Source organism: Eucalyptus grandis, chromosome 10 (genome assembly GCF_016545825.1).
Source record: "Eucalyptus grandis isolate ANBG69807.140 chromosome 10, ASM1654582v1, whole genome shotgun sequence".
In the NCBI taxonomy this organism is placed as follows: Eukaryota; Viridiplantae; Streptophyta; class Magnoliopsida; order Myrtales; family Myrtaceae; genus Eucalyptus; species Eucalyptus grandis.
In genome coordinates, this window is record NC_052621.1 from 11,154,284 (window position 1) to 11,172,817 (window position 18,534).

General features: G+C 39.8%; 2 protein-coding genes across 2 annotated transcripts; one reads left to right on the plus strand and one right to left on the minus strand.

Annotated features, from left to right (window-relative positions):
* Positions 1 to 748: 748 nt before the first annotated feature.
* On the plus strand, positions 749 to 3,512 carry LOC104421725 (copper transport protein ATX1). The gene is made up of 3 exons (XM_010033790.3): positions 749 to 909; positions 2,282 to 2,357; positions 3,002 to 3,512. Exons 1-3 carry the CDS (start codon positions 901 to 903, stop codon positions 3,265 to 3,267), a joined length of 351 nt encoding a protein of 116 aa, XP_010032092.2. The 5' UTR covers positions 749 to 900; the 3' UTR covers positions 3,268 to 3,512.
* Positions 3,513 to 6,120: 2,608 nt separating this feature from the next.
* Positions 6,121 to 9,901, minus strand: LOC104421726 (serine/threonine-protein kinase D6PKL2). Its single transcript, XM_010033791.3, has 2 exons — positions 9,173 to 9,901; positions 6,121 to 7,297 (listed from the first exon to the last, which is right to left on the minus strand). The coding sequence occupies exons 1-2, from the start codon at positions 9,766 to 9,768 to the stop codon at positions 6,496 to 6,498; spliced, it is 1,398 nt and encodes a 465-aa protein (XP_010032093.1). The 5' UTR covers positions 9,769 to 9,901; the 3' UTR covers positions 6,121 to 6,495.
* Between the last annotated feature and the right edge of the window lie 8,633 nt (positions 9,902 to 18,534).

Genomic DNA, 18,534 nt, shown 5'->3' on the forward strand with positions numbered 1-18,534 from the left:
GCCGGTTGGTACTCCCACGGGCGGTTTACAGGCCACCCTCCCCGTACTTCGGTACTGCAAATTGAGAGGCCTTGTACTGCTGCCGCCTCTAACTTGACGATCTTCTCGTACTGCCCCAAATCTTGGGCAGAGTTCCAAAGGTCGGATCTTCTTCCCCACTAATCTTATCATGAATTCGATTTGAATTGCATTATCAGATTTCGTGAGGCCACTTTTGGACATTGCGTATATTTCGTAATAAATGAGAACGAAACGATATTTCTCATAATGCTTCTTCTTTTTTTTATTCGCATATGCTTATGTGTCACATTTGATATACATATTTAAGTATTTACAAATATATGTCGTATGATGAATCTCAAGGCATTAGATGGCATATATATCTGATCATGACATTTGCGGCTTGCAAAGTCCCTTTGGTCGAACCAACTTGCTCAGACCCACTCAAGCGCCCTATGTCCACTCATGTCATGGAAAAATTATGATTTTAATATTATGAATCGGCCTGGATAAAGAATTTTAAGTGAGTATGCGACACGAATCGAAAGGCGAATCATGAACGTGACACTGACACGGATCCCACAAATTGCCCCTGATAATTGGAATCGCACTTGCCCATTTGCCAATCAAGATCAGGTTAGGAGAGGGTGTTTGAAGCGTTACGAAAACTGAATCGACGGGTCAATATGATGGTGGTGGGCATGGGGCTTGAACCGTTACCCCACACGCGACCTTCCATACCGACCACCCTTTTTCTCCCCCCATCGATTCCTTTATAAGGACCACCACCGCACCCCTACAATTCCAGCACTCGAACGCCACAGAAAAAAAGAAGCATAACTTCAACGAGCGAATCTCCCTCTGTCTCTGGTTCATCTTTCGTTCTTCAGGCTCAGAACCATGGCTCAGGTATCATCTCATGTCTGCAATCTGTTGACGAATGTTTCGATCCATTGTTGGCGTTCTTGTTTTTGGGAGTTGGGTTGGATCGCTTTTTCCTGTTCTGTATGTACATGGGTCAATTCGCGTTGCCCAAAGAAGAGTTTTTTTTTTTCGGGGGAAAGCATTTTTTTTTGTTTTGCCTGAGGCATGCTTTCTTTTGTGACTGAGAAGTCAAAATGTCAGGCGCTTGCACTTTTTGTTTGCTTATTTTGGTGATGTTGCATATGCACCTAGACTGGTTGAAATTGGACTGAATTTTTTAGATGAGTCTGTGTGATTTGGACAGCTGTCGATGCAACGGAGCACTTAAGGTATTCTGAAAGCATTGAGGGGTTATCTCGTGATGTTTAATCCTGAACGTCGGTTATTTAAAAATTGGAATGATTGTTAAATGAGTCTATGCTTGAGTAATTGAGGATGCGTTTTGTGTTCTGTAATTGAATGAACATGGCGACGTCTTCAAATTTTTCCTAGCTTGTTAAAATCCTGTTGGGTGGGCTGCAGAAGTTTTGAATCCCAGCATTCTCCCCATCTCCTCTTGTCTGATAGAAAAAGTGGAAAATGAGACGTGAGAGACGTGTTCCCTTGATCTGTAGGGTTGTCGTCCTTTCTGTGCTTCCAGAGAGGCGGTTGTGACATTTCATCCTTGGTTAAATTCTCATACCAGTGTGGAGGTCGAATTTTAAGACTCGAGTCACTCAACTTCTCCATGAAATACCATTTAAAGACCTTTCTTTAGGTTATCTATCCTACAAATTCTAAGATCATTTAGATTACTAAGAGATGGAAGTACTTATAAGTATCCCAACATATGCAACTATTTTGACATGAATTATCTATCCACCAAAATTTTAAGATCGTTTAGATTACTAAGAGATGGAAGTACTTGTAAGTATCCCAACAGATGCAACTATTTTGACATGAATTTGAATGCCTAAGAGGAAACAAGGAAGCAGGAGTGTCATTCCCAAAAACAATGTCATTCCTGAACAAACAGGAATGCTTCTTAAAAGGCTAATTTTGGGGATAATCTATCTTCTACTGAGGCTTCATGGAGGAGCTTAGCTGATTACACTAATATGAATGTCGATCTGGTTGTGCTTGGTTGTTCAAAATAATAAAGTACAGACTTTTGAGTGACCCATGTGAAGAATCTGAGCGCATAAGTTCAGTTGGTGTTTGTGAATTCCAAAGTTTGTACTGATCTTTTCTTTCCTTACATCTGGATTGTTTATTCTCGAATTATCCCTCTTTACATTAGGAGTTCTTGTAGGTAAAAGGAAATCATTTTATTGTTTTCCTCATTTTTGGTTTCTGATACTCTGTTTTACTCCTACAGACTGTTGTTCTCAAGGTTAAAATGTCATGTCAAGGCTGCGCTGGAGCTGTCAGAAGGGTCCTGGAAAAAACGGAAGGTTTGCTAATCGTGCACGCTCTGTTTGTTTCCCGTTTACTGCTTTGACCATCTGTCCTTGTTTAGTCACATAAGCAGGACATTATGGTTGTTTTGCACTGTATCACTTCAATGGAATGTGAAGCTTGTTCTTCAAGTCTACTTTTCACAAGCATTATTAAAATACCCTAGAATTTGCTTTTCCTCCAACTAGCGCTTGGTTGTCAAAAGCAACAAATAAAGAATGTGGAATCTCCCAATTGTTGGCAGTCACAAAATTGTTTACTTTTTGGCTCGGCAACATATTTTTTTTCCAAATTTCTTTGCATGTCCCCTGCTTTGCCAGATATAAGGCTTCCCTATTACAACAGGTTGTTCAAAAGGATCTGGGTTGATTACTTTTGTTTGATAAAATTAGGAGTTCTCATCGAATTGTTCTTATATCAGTTGGATTTACCCATATTTTTCAAAATGGTTTTGAAGAACAATTAGACTGCAGAAACATGACAAATATGACATCATTGATAGCATTCTTAATTTTCCTTTTTCTCTCTTCGTTCTTACATCTGTATGCTAGAAATCTTCACTTGCTGAAAATAATGTGGTGGTAAAATTGATCGGTATTACCTACTCTGACACTGGAACCGCCAAACATTGCAAATTTAGGTGTGGAAACATTTGACATCGATCTGAAGGAACAGAAGGTGACAGTCAAGGGCAATCTGCAGCCCGATGCTGTCCTGCAAACCGTCTCAAAGTCCGGAAAACAAACTGCTTTCTGGGAAGCGGAAGCCCCAGCCCAACCCGAAGTGAAGCCCACCGAAGATGTGAAGCCAGCCGAAGATGTGAAGCCTGCCGAAGATGTGAAGCCGGCTGAAGAGTTGAAGCCCACCGAAGAGGTGAAGCCCGCTGAAGCAGTGGCCACCGCCTAATCTCTTCGCTCCATTCGCTTTAATGGTGCTAGTGATTTATAAATATGCTCTATCTGAGTGAGCTCAGACTCTAGTTCACATTAGCTCTTAAGTGTGGTATCTGCTTGAATGTTAATTTAGAAAATAACTCCTTGTGATTACGTGCGCCTTAAGCATGGATGGCACTTGTGGTGTTCGATGGCTTTTACTAAAGTATGACCAATGAATTGTTTTACGATTGACTAGTTAGTATGTGCTAGTGATTATTTTCCATTTGGCTGAAATCGTTTGTTGGGTGGACATGGAAATTTAGCTGCTCCTCAAGAATAAGTTTGTGGCCATAGCAGTAGGTCATGAAAGCTTAAAAGACTATTCTCTTGATTTATATGGAATTTGGAAACGGGTTTAAGCAAATCATGTCTCCATAGATGATCAAAATTGATGGATCACTTCACAATCATTCGGGGGAAGAGAGCCTTGACCGAAAGTAAAGCAAGGGATGACCAGTTGCAAGTACCATTTATCTTGCTTTGTCATGCGGCAATCTATCTGCGAGCATTCATGAAGACAAAGCATCTTTTTTGGCATGGATAGGTCATTGTCCTCTATTTCCATGTGTTACTACTTCAATTATCTGCCTTCAAATCTTCAACCCTGCAATTTCAAATAAATAAATAAATAAATCAGTTTTGCATTGCATGATGAAAGGTAAAGCTCCTGAAGAGAGAATAAGAAAATGCTTTTTAAGGAAAAAACAAAAGAAGGCTTGGTTTGTTGTTACTGCTGCTGCTGAATGGAATGATGGATACATGATGTAAAAGAGAAGATGCTCTGTTTACTGTAGGCAAATGATCCAAGAAAAGGCCAAACCCTTTTTAATTCTCCTTCTGATATCTAAGAGTGTCTCCAGAGCATGGATGGTTAGGGATTCTCGAGAGGGTACTGAATCATTGCATGTTTATTCAAGCTAGAAGCGGCATGGATCATGAACTAAATCAACAGGATGATGAAGTTGGGTTTGAACATTTTTGAGATGCTGATCCCACAAGGCAACAAGATTGATCATTGCAGTCTGATCTAAAAGGAGAGGCCATGTGCTTCCATGATGCAGATCATCTCTTTTGCCTAAATAATCATTTCGATTTAAGTGCAAAATTGTAAGAATGGGGCACGAAAAAGTAAGGAGTGGTTCCTCCCTCTCCCCCACATTCCCTCAATGCATTCCATTTCTAGGGTTGGTTGACAAACCACACTAATTAGGTCCTTTTATGACTTAGTCTTATACATCCTCTTTTCTATAGCTAGCGTAACGTCGGTTCATTATTTAAAATATTTACGTTGAGATTAAAATTTGCTAGAGTTCTCCGATAGAGTTCACGGGTATATCTTCCGATTAAAAGATAATATGTTATATAAAATTGCGATATTTGTTAAATCAAAACATGAGAACATAAAATAAGAATGCGAATTCCCCTTCTTGATAGCTTTCCTCCATTTGTCATAATCTTCACTTTTTCGCCATCGGTCTGGCGTGGGAAATGGAATCTTCTCTCTTCTCTATAAGCTTCTCTCCATTTATAGGGGATTAGTGGCGATTTCGCCAAGATCATTTCCCAATTTCATATATTTTAGTTTTTTTTAATGCAAATTCTCTCTAATATTCTTGGTAATTATTAAATGTCTACCCTTTTATTTTGGCAAGAGGATATGGGTATCTCATTGTCCATGACAATGTATCACAAAGCAAATTATTTGATACTGTGGCAAGATGTTAGAGAGCACTGACCATTTTTGAAAACTTTCGTATCATGTCCGACACTTTAGTACGTGTCCGACACGCTTTGACACATGCTCAATTCTCCCAACATGCTTTGACACACGAGTTTAGAATTTCAACATGCAATTCCAACATACATATGGTCAATTTTAAATATTTTCAATAAATAAGGGGTCATAATATAAATATGAAAAAATAAAAATTAATGAAATAATAAAGAACATCGTGTTGTGTCACGTGTCTTGTGTCGATATCAGTGCTACTTAGCCAATATGCAAATACTAAAATTTATTTATAAAAAAAAAATCGCATAATATCTTACCAAGAATGCATATCGAAAATGTCCTTAATATAATTTCAGAATAAGAATGTTCACACAGTGCTTCCTTTTTATCCGGAAAAATACCATTGCCAACGGTGGATCGTTCACATGTTTCGCATTTATTAATGCTTAAACTTGATTATTTTCCCCTTCGCAATTTTTCATCGGGTCCCCCGTGCGCGCTTGGGTGTTTATACATGTGTTTATATACATTTATAGTATAAACATAAAAATCAGAGAATAACCCAAATATGCTCATTGAAATGTATAACGCGTTCTCTAATATATGCACCATATGACATTTTAGACATCTAATTTTTCTCTTTAGTACCACGAGATGCACGTTCTCTTTCTCATGCTTTGTTTTGTCAATGCAAGTCTCCTCCATAAAGGATGAGCTATCTTTGATTTAGTATCAAAACTTTGATTCACCATGAGAATAATTATCCAGAAAATTCTAAACACATTGTATGGTGGCCAACTTAATTCTAAACATTTTAATTGTGCCAAATTATTCATAAATTTTTTGACGATTTATCAATTTATCTCTAAATCTTTCAATTATGTCAATTCCGTCCTATGACTTTTGAAGTATTGTCAATTTAGTCAAAAACTTATTATTTCAATAATTGGCTGAAATGAATATATTGACAAATTGTCAAAAGGTTTATAATTACATTGACAAATTATTAAAAAATTTAGGACAAAATTGATACAATTGAAATGTTTAGGATTAAATCGGCAAATCATTAAAAGATTTAGGATTAAATTGACATAATTAAAAATTTTAAGACTAAATTAACGATCGTACAATAAACTTATGATTTTTTGGGACTATTTTCCCCGTCAACCTTGCAAAACAACACGTTCTTGCGTCATCATCCCAAGTTGATTGACATTATCGAGAGTCCTAAAGATTGAAGCCCCCACCTGTCCTAAAAAGTTTCTTTTAGAGGGACGTGGACAAGACTAGAAACGGAGATAAGAAGGGCAGTGGGTCTCCCGACTTTACTCCGATCAGGATTGGCATCCGAGGCATGCTTCTAGCCCAATGTGATTTGACTCGTGGTTGCATCGAATGAGCTGTGAAAGTATGAGAAAACAAGCCTAGGAATTTGCTCGATTACATCCTCGTTTAGTTTGATTTTCCCTAGTAGTACTCTACCGAATTATCAGCCCTGCTATCCGCTTGCACCAAGTCCTTGTAATCAATCGGCCTTGGAGAGTAGGGTGGCTTTGTACATCTTAGCAATGCCCAATTGACCCCAGCAAAGAACTGATGGTGCTTGATGGCCGGGGCCCCCATCGTGGACCCCATCCGCCTCCCCGGGTCCTTGATCAGGAGCTGCGCCATCAGGTCCTTCGCCGGCCCCGGGACCGATGGCTCCTTGGGGAACTCGAGGGCCCGAGCCACGATGTTGGCCAGGGTCAGCTCGTTGTCGATCCCCTTGAAGGGCGTCACCCCGTAGAACATCTCGAAGATGAAGACCCCCAGCGTCCACCAGTCCACCGCATTGCCGTGCCCCTCCCCCAGCACGATCTCAGGCGCCAGGTACTCGTGCGTCCCGACGAAGGACATCGACCGGATGTCGATCGGCTCGGCCACGATCTCAAGGGTTCCCCGGGCACTGGGCTTCTTCTTGCGCCGGCGCTTTGGGTGGAAGCACGGCACGGCGGGGACTATGCAATTGGGGATGATGCATGACGAGTTGGCAAACGGAGGGGGCTCAGCTGGGTTGTCCCCGGCGGGGTCCGCAGCCTGCGGGCCCTGATCGGAGACGAGCTGAGCCGTTGTCGATGCAGGGTTGTCGCTCTTGAGCGAAAGGTCGAAGTCCGTGAGCATTATGTGGCCGTCGCACCGGACAAGGACGTTTTCGGGTTTGAGGTCGCGGTAGATGATCCCCATCATGTGTAGGTACTCCAATGCAACCACCACTTCCGACGCATAAAATCTATCCAAATGAGAACGAATTAGAAACTCCAAAATTGACCATCAAAACCATAAATAATTTGTACTAAGAGCATGCTGCCGAGACAAGGAAGTACGTAATTCTAGGACTACAAATTACAAAAGATGTCTGCCATGTTAGAGAAGCTCAATCAAGAGGAGAGAACGAGCAGAAGGACAATTAATCACGGAACGGAGGTGGTCCATGGGGGTACATCATGGCGTTCGAGCAGGCCAGGGGGAGATTTGAATCGCGGGGCCCGTTCGATTACGTTTTGCTTTATTTATGGCGTGTCGATTTGAGAGGAGAAAGGAGGGGAATGATGTAAGAAGAATCCCCGCAATCATGCTCCCACCAACAGTAAAATAAAAAGTGGAAAAAGTGGGATACTCTAGGGACGTGACAAAAGAAAAATTTCCAACTTTATAAGGACTAATAAAGAAATCAGAGTTCGATCACGAGACTGTAGTCGAACTAGAATAATATTTATATGTATTGTACTGTCTAGAGAGAGAGAGAGAGAGAGAGAGAGAGAGAGAGAGAGGGGGGTTAAGAGCAAAGAGTACTAATGTTTTGTCTTCATGTGTTTTTCCACGCAATGTAAAGTCAGTGCATGGCATAATTAATAATTCAAATCTGTAATATTTGATGATTTGAGTGGGCCTCGCACAATCCAACCACCCAAAATAATAATAATAATAATAATAATAATAATAATAATAATAATAATAATAATAAAAATAAACTTCAAATCTTCCTAATGCTAATGCACAAATTTTCTCTTTTTGGGAGGTTTGAAAAAGCTCCTTAGAAGGGAAATTTCTTCTCCTTAGAAGGGAAATTTCTTTACTTCTAATATCAAAGGTTAAGTTTACTTATTTTGCCAGATCAAAGCTTAAGTAGATCAATTATTGAACGTGCAGTGTCTTCGTTTTCTTGAGAGACATTTAAGTCATTTTACAAGTCACCACATTTTTTCTGCTCATCTAATTGAAATACTACAAGATCTTGATTGAATATATATATATATATTTGGTAAAGACAGTGAAGTGCGAATCATTCGTACTTCGTCATTTATGGTATGTGATTAACGAAAGGATTTTATCAATTCTAATTCACGGTCTTCCTCGTGTAATGTATAATTAATGCATTAAATATTAAAAGTTCCATAATAAGCATGGTTAAAGAGTGCCCTAGGAGGGGCACATGAACAAAACCCTCAACACAATTCCCTTAAAACACTAAAAAAATATTTCCAGGATCTTGGTAAATCCATGACATTTCGAACTTGGTATTTTTAAATACATCAAATATGGAAAATTCCTTTCTTTCGATAAAAGGAAAACCTCCCTCTTTTCTTTTTTTGGTCGGTAGGAAAACCTCCCTCTTTTAAAAGCAAAACTTTAGGGGGCAAAAGCTTGGTACTAGCATGAAGATAATTCCGTCCGAAAGATTCGCCCGGAACTGGTAATAGAGCAGTGATCATTGCAGAAGAAGAGGAAGCTGACCTTGGGACGTGCTTTTATCAGATGGGTGGAGCATTTATCATGATGCACAGTGCACGACAGACACGACTGAATACGTTGTTGGCTCATGCCCGTAATAAAAATCCGTTCCCATGTTCCGAGCCCGACAAAAACCGATCGGCTCCCCACATGTCCCATCGGTCATCCTCACAAAATTTATTAATTTGTGGACCTACCCTTCGATTATTCATCACGCTATTTCGCAATAATGCCAAGAAAGAGAAACTCAATTTCAAACTGGAAAAAAGTCGCGATGTAGTTTCGTCTCTTGGGGATAGCGTTGGGTGTTTAGACTTAAGTGGAGAGACCAAGAGAGTATGTCAACGTGAACTGTATAGGGAATTGGACGTACCGGACGGCCGACTCGCTGAACCGCCTCTCTGGTTGCCGTTGCCGGAGGACGTGGAGGTCCCCGCCGGGGCAGAACTCAGTCAGCAGGCAAGACCACCTCGGACAGTCCAGCGTGGCGTAGAGAGTGGGCAAGAAGGGGTGGTCCAGCATTTCCAGGATCTCCCTCTCTATCCTCGCCCGGCCTTCCTTGTTCCTGCCCGCCAGCTCCTTCTTGTCCATCACCTTCGCGGCGAACATGCACTCGCCGCCGCCCTTCAGCTCCACCAGGTAGACGCTCCCGATGTCGCCGCTCCCGAGTCGGTACATGAACCGGAGGTCGCTGAGGCTGAGCTTGGAGCCGTCGCGGGCCTTCCTCACACGCCGGATCGCGTCCCACCGCGGGTCGTCGGAGGGCGCATGGGGCTTGGCGAACGAGGCGGAGTCGCTCGAGGCGGTCCACGTCGTCTCGGACCCCGAGCTTGGACTGCGCTTCACAGTGTCGAATGCCGTCGCGGTGGAATTGAAGCTGAGGCTCCGTAGGTCATCGGCCGAGTCGTCGACAAACGGTTGGTTCATGACAGCTGGGGCATCGACCGGGGAGGGCGAGGCGGTGGCCATAGGCGGTGGAGAGGCCACCTCCCAGTGGATATGTGGGACTTTGCTTGGTGAGAGGGAGAGAGATTACAATTGAATTGAATTGAGTTGAGAGTGAGTGAGAATTCAAAGGATAAGAGGTTTTTGAAGAGAGGGGGAATAGGAATGTTTGGGCCGGCAAAATCAAACTATGCCATGTGGCTTGCTTTTGTGTGGCCAGGACCCATTTGTGGGCCCAATAGCTGGATACTAATTCTAGCTAGTTATCTTTATTCCATGCCTCAATATAATTTAACATTTAATTTTTAGCCATTTGCCTTTTCTTTATTTGCCTTTTCTTCTGGAGTGGGCCAAGTGGGGGCGCCCTAAATTTGGCCAATTAAACTTCAATGCTATTGAAATTGAAATCTCACCATCAAGCATCGCATATCTAGGATACTGTGCGGGCATTAGGGTTGAAACATTCGTTAATTCTTTTTTTTTTTTTTAAGGCGGTTTGAAGGCAAAGACAAGATCATATGATTGTTGTCATTAAATGTAGTCCAGCCAAGATTTTGTGGATTAGTTTATGCAGCATTTGACTGGCACTGTTGTGTTGTGTCCGGAAAAAGGGGGGTTAAGGCATGGCATCCCTTTTCCATTCTATCTACGCATAATCTCTTTTGATACCGTTTGGATTCTTCCGAGATAGCTGCTTATACCAAAGAAAAAAGATGATTATTTACGATATGCCTTCCGACTGTTTCTAGCCTCCGGCCGGAAAGATGTAAGAAATAATAATGCCAAGATTCTGTTTATTATAGGAATAACTTGACCCACTAACCTCATAGACTAGATAAAATGCAAGCTAACATGGAACTATATTTATTTGGTGGTATAAGAAATCGAAACCGTATCGTGTGGCTTACCCGAATTTATCCCTCAATAGTTTAAAAGAATTTATAGTGAGGCATTAGATAAGGATGCTCAAGATTCATGACGATTATATACAAAGCCCCTAAAAGTCTTATTTTGAGTAAGCTTTTTGATTTTCTAGGAATAGTTTAATTAAATTTTCTCTTGCTGAATTGATGCTACAAGATACTGTTGGTTTTTTTCCTTTTAGCTCTTTCCCCCTTCAATTCTTTTAATCAGTTTTATGCAATTCCCTGCTCGTTCTTCGGATTTGCCTCTCTTCCTTCTCTATCATTTGGTTTGCAAGACATAATCATTGGTTTGATGCACCTGAAAATGAAGGGAGTGGGCTTATTCGATTAATTAATTTGTGTGAATTTGTCTAAATATGTTCCAAAAGTGTAAAAATGCAGTTTCTCTTCTTAGTAAATTTTACGATGTTAGGTTTTGTTCCAAACCCTAAAGTAGTCATGCATCCTAGGAATTTCGAGGCACTTGTTCATCTAAATCCTTTCATTCAGAGATTTCTGGACTTTGTTGAGTTTTTCCTTTATCTTGCACTTGAACTTTGACGAAAATTTTATTTCCAAGTAGATACGGGTGAATTAAAGTGTTATTTGATTCAGTAAAGTTATAAACATTTGTCGAATGCTCTATTTCATTTCCTAATGTGGATGATGCCAAGTTTTATGTGCTTGGAGATTGGTTCATGTTTGGTGCAAGCTAACATGTTATTCTTTTTGTCATTTTGATTCGATGAAACGGTAGTCTAGGAACTAACGGGATGGATAGACGCATGACTTCATATTGCCTATTTCCATTTGTTCAACTATTGAGAAATGTATAGCGCGTTTCTGGTGGAGAACTAATCAACAAAAAGGAGGGCTGTATTGGAAGAGTTGGGATGTTATGAAAACTCAGAAAATTCAAGGGGGGATGGGCTTTCGTGATTTGTTATCTATGAATAGAGCACTTTTAGGAAAGCAGGCTTGGCGGCTGTTGACTAATCCTGATTCACTTTGGGGCACTCTTTTTAAAGCATTGTATTTTAGATCTTCCACTTTTCTGTCGGTTGTCCGAGGAAATAGGCCTTCATGGGGGTGGCAGAGCATTCTTAAAGGACGGGATACAATTCTACCTAATCTGCGCTGGTCTGTTGGGAATGGCACTTCTATCAGAATTCGGGGGGATCACTGGCTTCCAATGGGAATTATCTATGGACCTACAGCTCGTGAGGAACCACTTAAAGTAGCAGACATTATGGATCAACAAACACAATCATGGAAGATGGCTTTTATTAACCAATTTTTCGAAGAACAGGTTGCTCAACAAATCCAATCGTTACCTATCCGGCCACTATTTTCCGAGGATAAACTTATATGGTCAGCAACATCGACTGGCATATACTCGGTTAAAAGTAATTATCATGCACTTCAACAATCATACCACCCTCATCAAGAGTTACAAGATTTAAGCTCTTACCGGATGAATAAGCAGCTCTGGCGCCAGCTATGGATGATGAAGATCACCCCCAGAGTCCGTATCTTTCTCTGGTCTATCTGCCATAATGCTCTTGCAACTCGTGCTAATCTCTTCCACCGTCGAATTATTCCGGACCCTTTCTGCTCTATATGCTGCCAGTCTACTCCTGAAACAATAGAACATTTGTTAATCCAGTGTCCATGGACAAAACCCATCTGGTCCCACTCACAGCTTAATTTAGCCTCAGCAACCAATTCGGTTACTAGCATAAAACAGTGGTTACTGGAGTATGTCCTTTTACCTGCTCATTCTCCCCGGCTTGAGGTCGTTGCCACCATCTTCTGGCAGATCTGGAAGAAACGAAACAACTCTGTTTTTCGGAATCAGAGTCCGAATTCATCCATGGTTGTGGAATCGGCACTGGCTCAGGTATTAGCATACCAGTCCTCTGGTGCTGCTACCTCTCAATCACGTTCACGCTCTGGTATTGCCACTGTACCACCCGATCAGCTATGGCGACCTCCGGCGACAGGTGTTCTAAAATGCAATATCGATGGCAGTTATAAAGAAGGCTCCTCCGAAGGCTCTATGGCAAGTATTTGCAGAGATGATCGAGGTAACCTTACCGATCTCTTTTCCAAAGGTTTCCCAGCACATTCACCCTTTGAATCGGAGCTTCAGGCGCTGAATCTATCCCTCCAACATCTATTTCACCGAGGACTCCATCTCTCCCGGATCGTTCTTCATACAGACTGTCTTCATCTTGTTGAAATTGTGAAGGGGCTTCGCCTGCCGCCATGGGAGCTGCGTCCAGTGCTTGACGAAACCCTACATTGGCTCTCCAATTTCCCTTTCCTCTCTTTGCGACACTGTCGTCGCTCGGCCAACCTAGTGGCCGACTGGGCCGCCAAAGCCCAGTTGGCTTTCCCGGCCCATCGCCTATCTCTTTCTTTTCCTCTTCCGCAGGACCTACTACATCTTATGTATTCGGAAGCTATAGCTGCAGGATGTAATCTTCCTCTTTAATCAATATATATGTGTTTCCTTGTCAAAAAAAAAAAAATACCCTCTAACTGCAATAATCTTGGTAGTATAATGTATTACGAGTGAAAAAAAAAAAAGAATAAAAACTATTTTGTGTTCACCAAAAAGATAATTACATCTAGAGGCGAAAATTTACAAATAGAAAAAGGGGAATCTAGTTCAAGTGCAGGACCGTGGATTACATAAACAATCAAATTAACAAAAAGATTACAAGACATTAGACACATATAAAAAAATTCTTCATTTAAAAAATGTTTCTAACACCCACCTCAAACTCAAGATGATAACGAGTCACTAGACTCCATTGACCATGAGAGGGCATATGTCCAAAGGCTAGCTTGTGTTGTTGCACATTATCACAATCTCTTTGTATGCATCCATTCATGAAAGCACATCGTTGTCATTTTGATTAATAGAAATAGTCCTCCTACAATCATAAAAAAATACTACTATGTTAAAGTATGTTACATTGCTTGTTTATAGAGTTCGTGTACTTTTTATATACATACGGTCTCCTTCCATTTATGAACTTAAGATACTTGATAGGGGAACTAGATTTGGTAACTACTGTCTAAATCTAGGATGAGATTTGCAAATTAGTCGAAGTTGAAGCAATACACTAAGCAATGACCTATGAATCATTGAGGGTTGCCCTAGTAGCCACCCTTTCCACATGGGAAGGGGGAGGTTGGAAATTCAATTCCTGATCAATCCTGGTAGTATGCTATGCACTTACCACAATGTGGAACTTATGCATCAGAATTTTGTTACTCTAAATTTTTTTATGATGAGTAAAAAAAGAAAAGAAGAGGAATTTGATGGGTAACAGACAGTCCCTATTCTAAGGCTAAGAGATGGTCGTACATGTGCGATAGCATACTTGCCACATATTCTGTTTTTGTTTTCCCTAACTTGTATCATAGGCAAATTTTCTAGTAACAGAGCCATGACATTTTCAGCACATTATTAGTTTAAAGTTCAATATCCAATACAGAAAGGGAGATTTCAATACCATCACGAGATCCTCCAAAATTTCCACATCTTCCACTATAAATGCTCCCGTTTCCATTAGCCCCCCCCAATTAGAAATCCGTGTTTCGATGTCTCAAAAATTGACTATCTTTATGAGGTCTCCTACCTCAATGAAGATAGCAAAATTTCTGAAACTCACCTTCCACTTATGATCCGTATTCTATTTTTGCTAAGCCATTCTCTTTTTCATCTATATGCTCTATTAAGCAGCTTATTAAGCATACTTCTAAAGAAGTTAAAGAGTTTGTCCAATCCTCAAAATTTAACTAGCATTATATCCCAACTACCTAGCAATAACAATTTGTCACCCTTCAAATTCTTTTTGACTTTCCACGATAGTGGATACAGCAGGGTTAAATGCATTTTTACTTTGGTGCCATTAGACTTACTTTATCCCTTCATGGAAGGAAGGGCTTACCCGTGGTTGCTCAAATGGCTCTCTTAGACACTTGTTTTTTTAAACTACTAGCATACTTGCATTGGCACCATTCAAACCACCTTCAATGCAGGAATAGTGTTTGTTACACTATTTCCTAACTTCAATATGGCTCTCTCAGATCCACGACTTCTTTCAGCCCTTAAGGTTCAGCTACAGATTACTAGAGCACCTCAAACTCCAAATTTTATTGTTGCTATCTTGCATTACCAAATAGTTTATTGAGTCTAAAATCACGCCATTGACCTCAACTTCCATGATTCTGAAGATGCCTTGTTCATCTTGGTGGATAATGACCAAACCTCCTGTATTTATGTGCTCAGACAGATTCCTCGAGATCAGCTAATTAAGTTACCTCAAGACACGTCGATAATCAATTATGAAAATATCCACTAGAACTCCAGACCTATCCAATCCACAAAGTCCTAGTTCACCTAGAAAAAAAGATGGCACATTTGTCATTAAATTTAGTAAGGAAAAAGAAGAAACCATTTCTTCTATCTTTCTTACTATTCTTATGATGCAACCCTATGCAGCCCATAGTTATTAGTGGCCACCCAGATTCAAAATCCATAATTGAATCTTTTAACCCAAGGGGATGTCCTATTTGCTACTATAAAGACCCTTGTACAGGACACTGCTTTTGGGATCTTGATTATCAGTGTTCCTTTTGTATAAATCCTCCAGATGAAGAAGAAGATGACAGGCCATCCAAAAGAAAGAAACAATCAAAAGATGAATTTTACCAGAGGTACCTTGATGAAGACCATTGTTGGATCTCTTGATGAAGATGGAGGAAAATAACAATTTATGATTTCATATAGACCACCTTGATCACACCCTCCTACGAAACTCCCTGAACCATGTGAACCTCCTCTACCTCCTCAGTCACCATCCAAAAAGAAACCCTCACCCCATATCTCACCTTTCTATAAACCCATCCACTAATGGGTTATAAAGAATTCCTTCTCTCTAGAAGTACCCAAAGCACTTCAACCCCCATGTTCCCAAACCAAAACCACCACCTGTCCTTCCATCCTTTGTATGTTCCAATCCTCAGACTTTCCATTTTTGGAAAGATCTCATACTAGTATCCCATTTCCAGCTTTAGAAAAATTTCCTAATGCTCACAATTGAATCTGTTATATCCTTAAGGTCCCGAATCCCATTGATAATGATGACCATGGAAGACAAAAGTAAGTCAACGCCACTGAAGCTATCCTGGATCAGTAGTCAAAATATGCTTTGGCCCAGAATAATGTTCTCAAGACAATTGACACCAAGCTTTCAACTATTCAAGCTCGTCATAATCATATTGACCAAAAAGTTGATCAAACTGTTTTGATCACAAATAAATTGATTGAGACATTTTAGAAGAAACTCCAGTAGATGGAATATGGCAAATATATCTCTCATCATTATTTGGAAGACCAAATAGTTGAAATAGAAAAACTAAGGAGACAAATTAAGCTCTTGCAAGATGAAAAATTTGTTCTTCATCTAGATCCATTTTCCTAGCCTTGGCAAACGAATCCAATGAAAGTGGGCCCCTCTAAAGCTACATCAATTGCCTCAATTATTGATGAAGCTCCGAAGCAAGATCAAGAGAAATAAAAAAGCAAAGAAAAACTAGTGAAGAAAAGAAGCCAGCTCCTAAACCTTTTTTGGAGGCCTCCTTTGCTCATACGGTTTTAAATCCACTCGAGACTTTCCAGCGAGATTAAAGCAAACAAAAGATACCAACTATTGCTACATTTGATTCTGCTAAGCAAACTACCTCTAAATCAGCCTTAAAATTGAATTTCTTCCCTCTAAAAATACTTCAATCTTTGAGCCACAAACACTAGTATCCCGTGTGCCTATTATCTTTATGGCTAATCCCCCTGAAGTAGAAATGGAATTAAATTCATCCAAGCTAGAAGTAGTACACCTTCATGACTTAAACTCTGAACAGAAGTCTTCGACCTCAAAATACTGCTTCATACTCAATGATATTTCATATTTCAAATGGCTGGATAGATTATAAGAGTTTCATGCTTGGCTCAACACAAATGCGCTTTTTGTTGAAAATCGGTACGAAATATTAATTGAGTTCATGAGCAGATTTACTAGAAGCTTAAAAGATTGGTAAAGAACTATTTCTGATCAGGATCAAATGACATTTCTACTTCAGACAAATTTTTGTTATGTGATCCGGGTTAACCACCATTTCTTTATTGGGAAACTATAAGATCTTCTTGAGCTCAAAAGAAGAGAAATTTTTGAAAGAAAACACTGCTCTTTGCAGAAAAAGCATTTGAATAGACATTTCCAAGAAATGCTTAAACTATTATATACCCTCAAAGCTGACCCTAATTTGAAGCAGGTCTTTGGAGCTTCCATTCCAAAAAATGGACAAATTGTGGAAAGATTCATTCAAAATAAATAGAAGATTGTTGCCAATGTTCCTCTTGGAGAACTCTAGTTGCAGACACATCTTGCGCTCGATGATTTTTTGCATTGGTAGGAAGGCTTTCAGAAGTAATCTTGAGAGTAACAAAGAACTTGATCAAACTTGTCAAAAACATGAGTTAAGAATCAAGTGTTCAAAGAAAAACTCATGTGATGATTATTCTTGTGGGGATTGATGCAAAAAATGAAGACACTTTAAAAGATTCTCCTTAGAACATATGAAGAAAATGCGCAAATGGCAATTTTTACAAAAAAAGACACTCCAAACAAAGCTCTTCTAGAAGGTGTAGAAAATCTTATGGGTGTTACATTTGTAACAAGAATGACCACTTTGCCAAGAATTGTCCAAATGTTAAAGGAAGAAATCTCATTTAATTTAGAAGATAGAGAAGCAAATTGGAGTATCACTCTAAGATGATGATGTTGAATCAGTCTTCTCCCTAGAAAATGAACCAACCAAACACAGTGTGTGCCATCCAAATGTGGTCACAAAATGGTAACACTGAAAGCTCGTCAGAAGAACCTAAAGAAGATGTATTCTTCTTCTTTGAACCCACCACACCACCCCCCCCACAATCTAAGATCTTTGTATTTATACTCCTTTTATCCTTCCATATTTCCCTGTAAAAATATATCCATCTAAGTATGATAAGCCTATTTCTCTATTGCCCTCATCGACACTAGAGCCAGTGCTTCTGTTCTTGATATAAAGATACCTTCAAAAAAATATTGGACATCATACACTTGATATTTTAACTTTGCTTCTGGAGATACCTTTGTTACAAGAGTTTAAAGCAAACATATCACTATACAATTTTTTCCCCAATGTTCAGTCATCACCAAAATCCTTAGTTTGAGTTCACCAGATAAAGATATCATTATTGGTTGGGATGTTCTTACACAAATTCCTAAACTTAGAATTGTGACCAATGGATTACAATTCAAAGGGCAGTTCTAGGAATTTATAGACATCCAAAGATATTTCACTATTCAAATTATCATTTTAGCTCCCATCTTACAATTCCTTCTGAGAGCATGACTCAGATTTTGTCCAAAAATACTCTAACCCTTCACGGAAAAATCCTGATTTCTTCATCAATCTTCCTTTCATGAAAACGAAAATGTCAATCTCATCAAAGCTAGTCACTTTGAAATGAACCCAGAACATTTGTTTTCAGCACAAAAGGAATGTTAGGATTTACTTCATCAAGGATTGGTCGAGTCCTCATTCTCTCAATGAGCTTGTGAAGAATTCTATATCAACAAGCGAACGGAATAGAATAGAGAAAAAATGAGACTGGTTATCAATTATTAGCCTCAATTATCGCAAGATGATAAATTTTCCCTACCACATCGTAATTCTTTATTCTCCAGCTTCACCCAAGTTAAAGTCTATTCCAAATTTGACCTTAAAGCTAGATTTTGGTAGTTGGAAATTCACCCTGAAGATG

Excerpts from the sequence above, each read along its gene's own strand:
- LOC104421725 (XM_010033790.3), top strand. Across the intron at positions 2,358-3,001 it reads GGTCCTGGAAAAAACGGAAG|GTGTGGAAACATTTGACATC; the intron begins GTTTGCTAATCG and ends TTGCAAATTTAG.
- LOC104421726 (XM_010033791.3), bottom strand. The coding sequence starts at position 9,768 with ATGGCCACCGCCTCGCCCTCCCCGGTCGATGCCCCAGCTGTCATGAAC. Across the intron at positions 7,298-9,172 it reads TTCAGCGAGTCGGCCGTCCG|ATTTTATGCGTCGGAAGTGG; the intron begins GTACGTCCAATT and ends TCATTTGGATAG.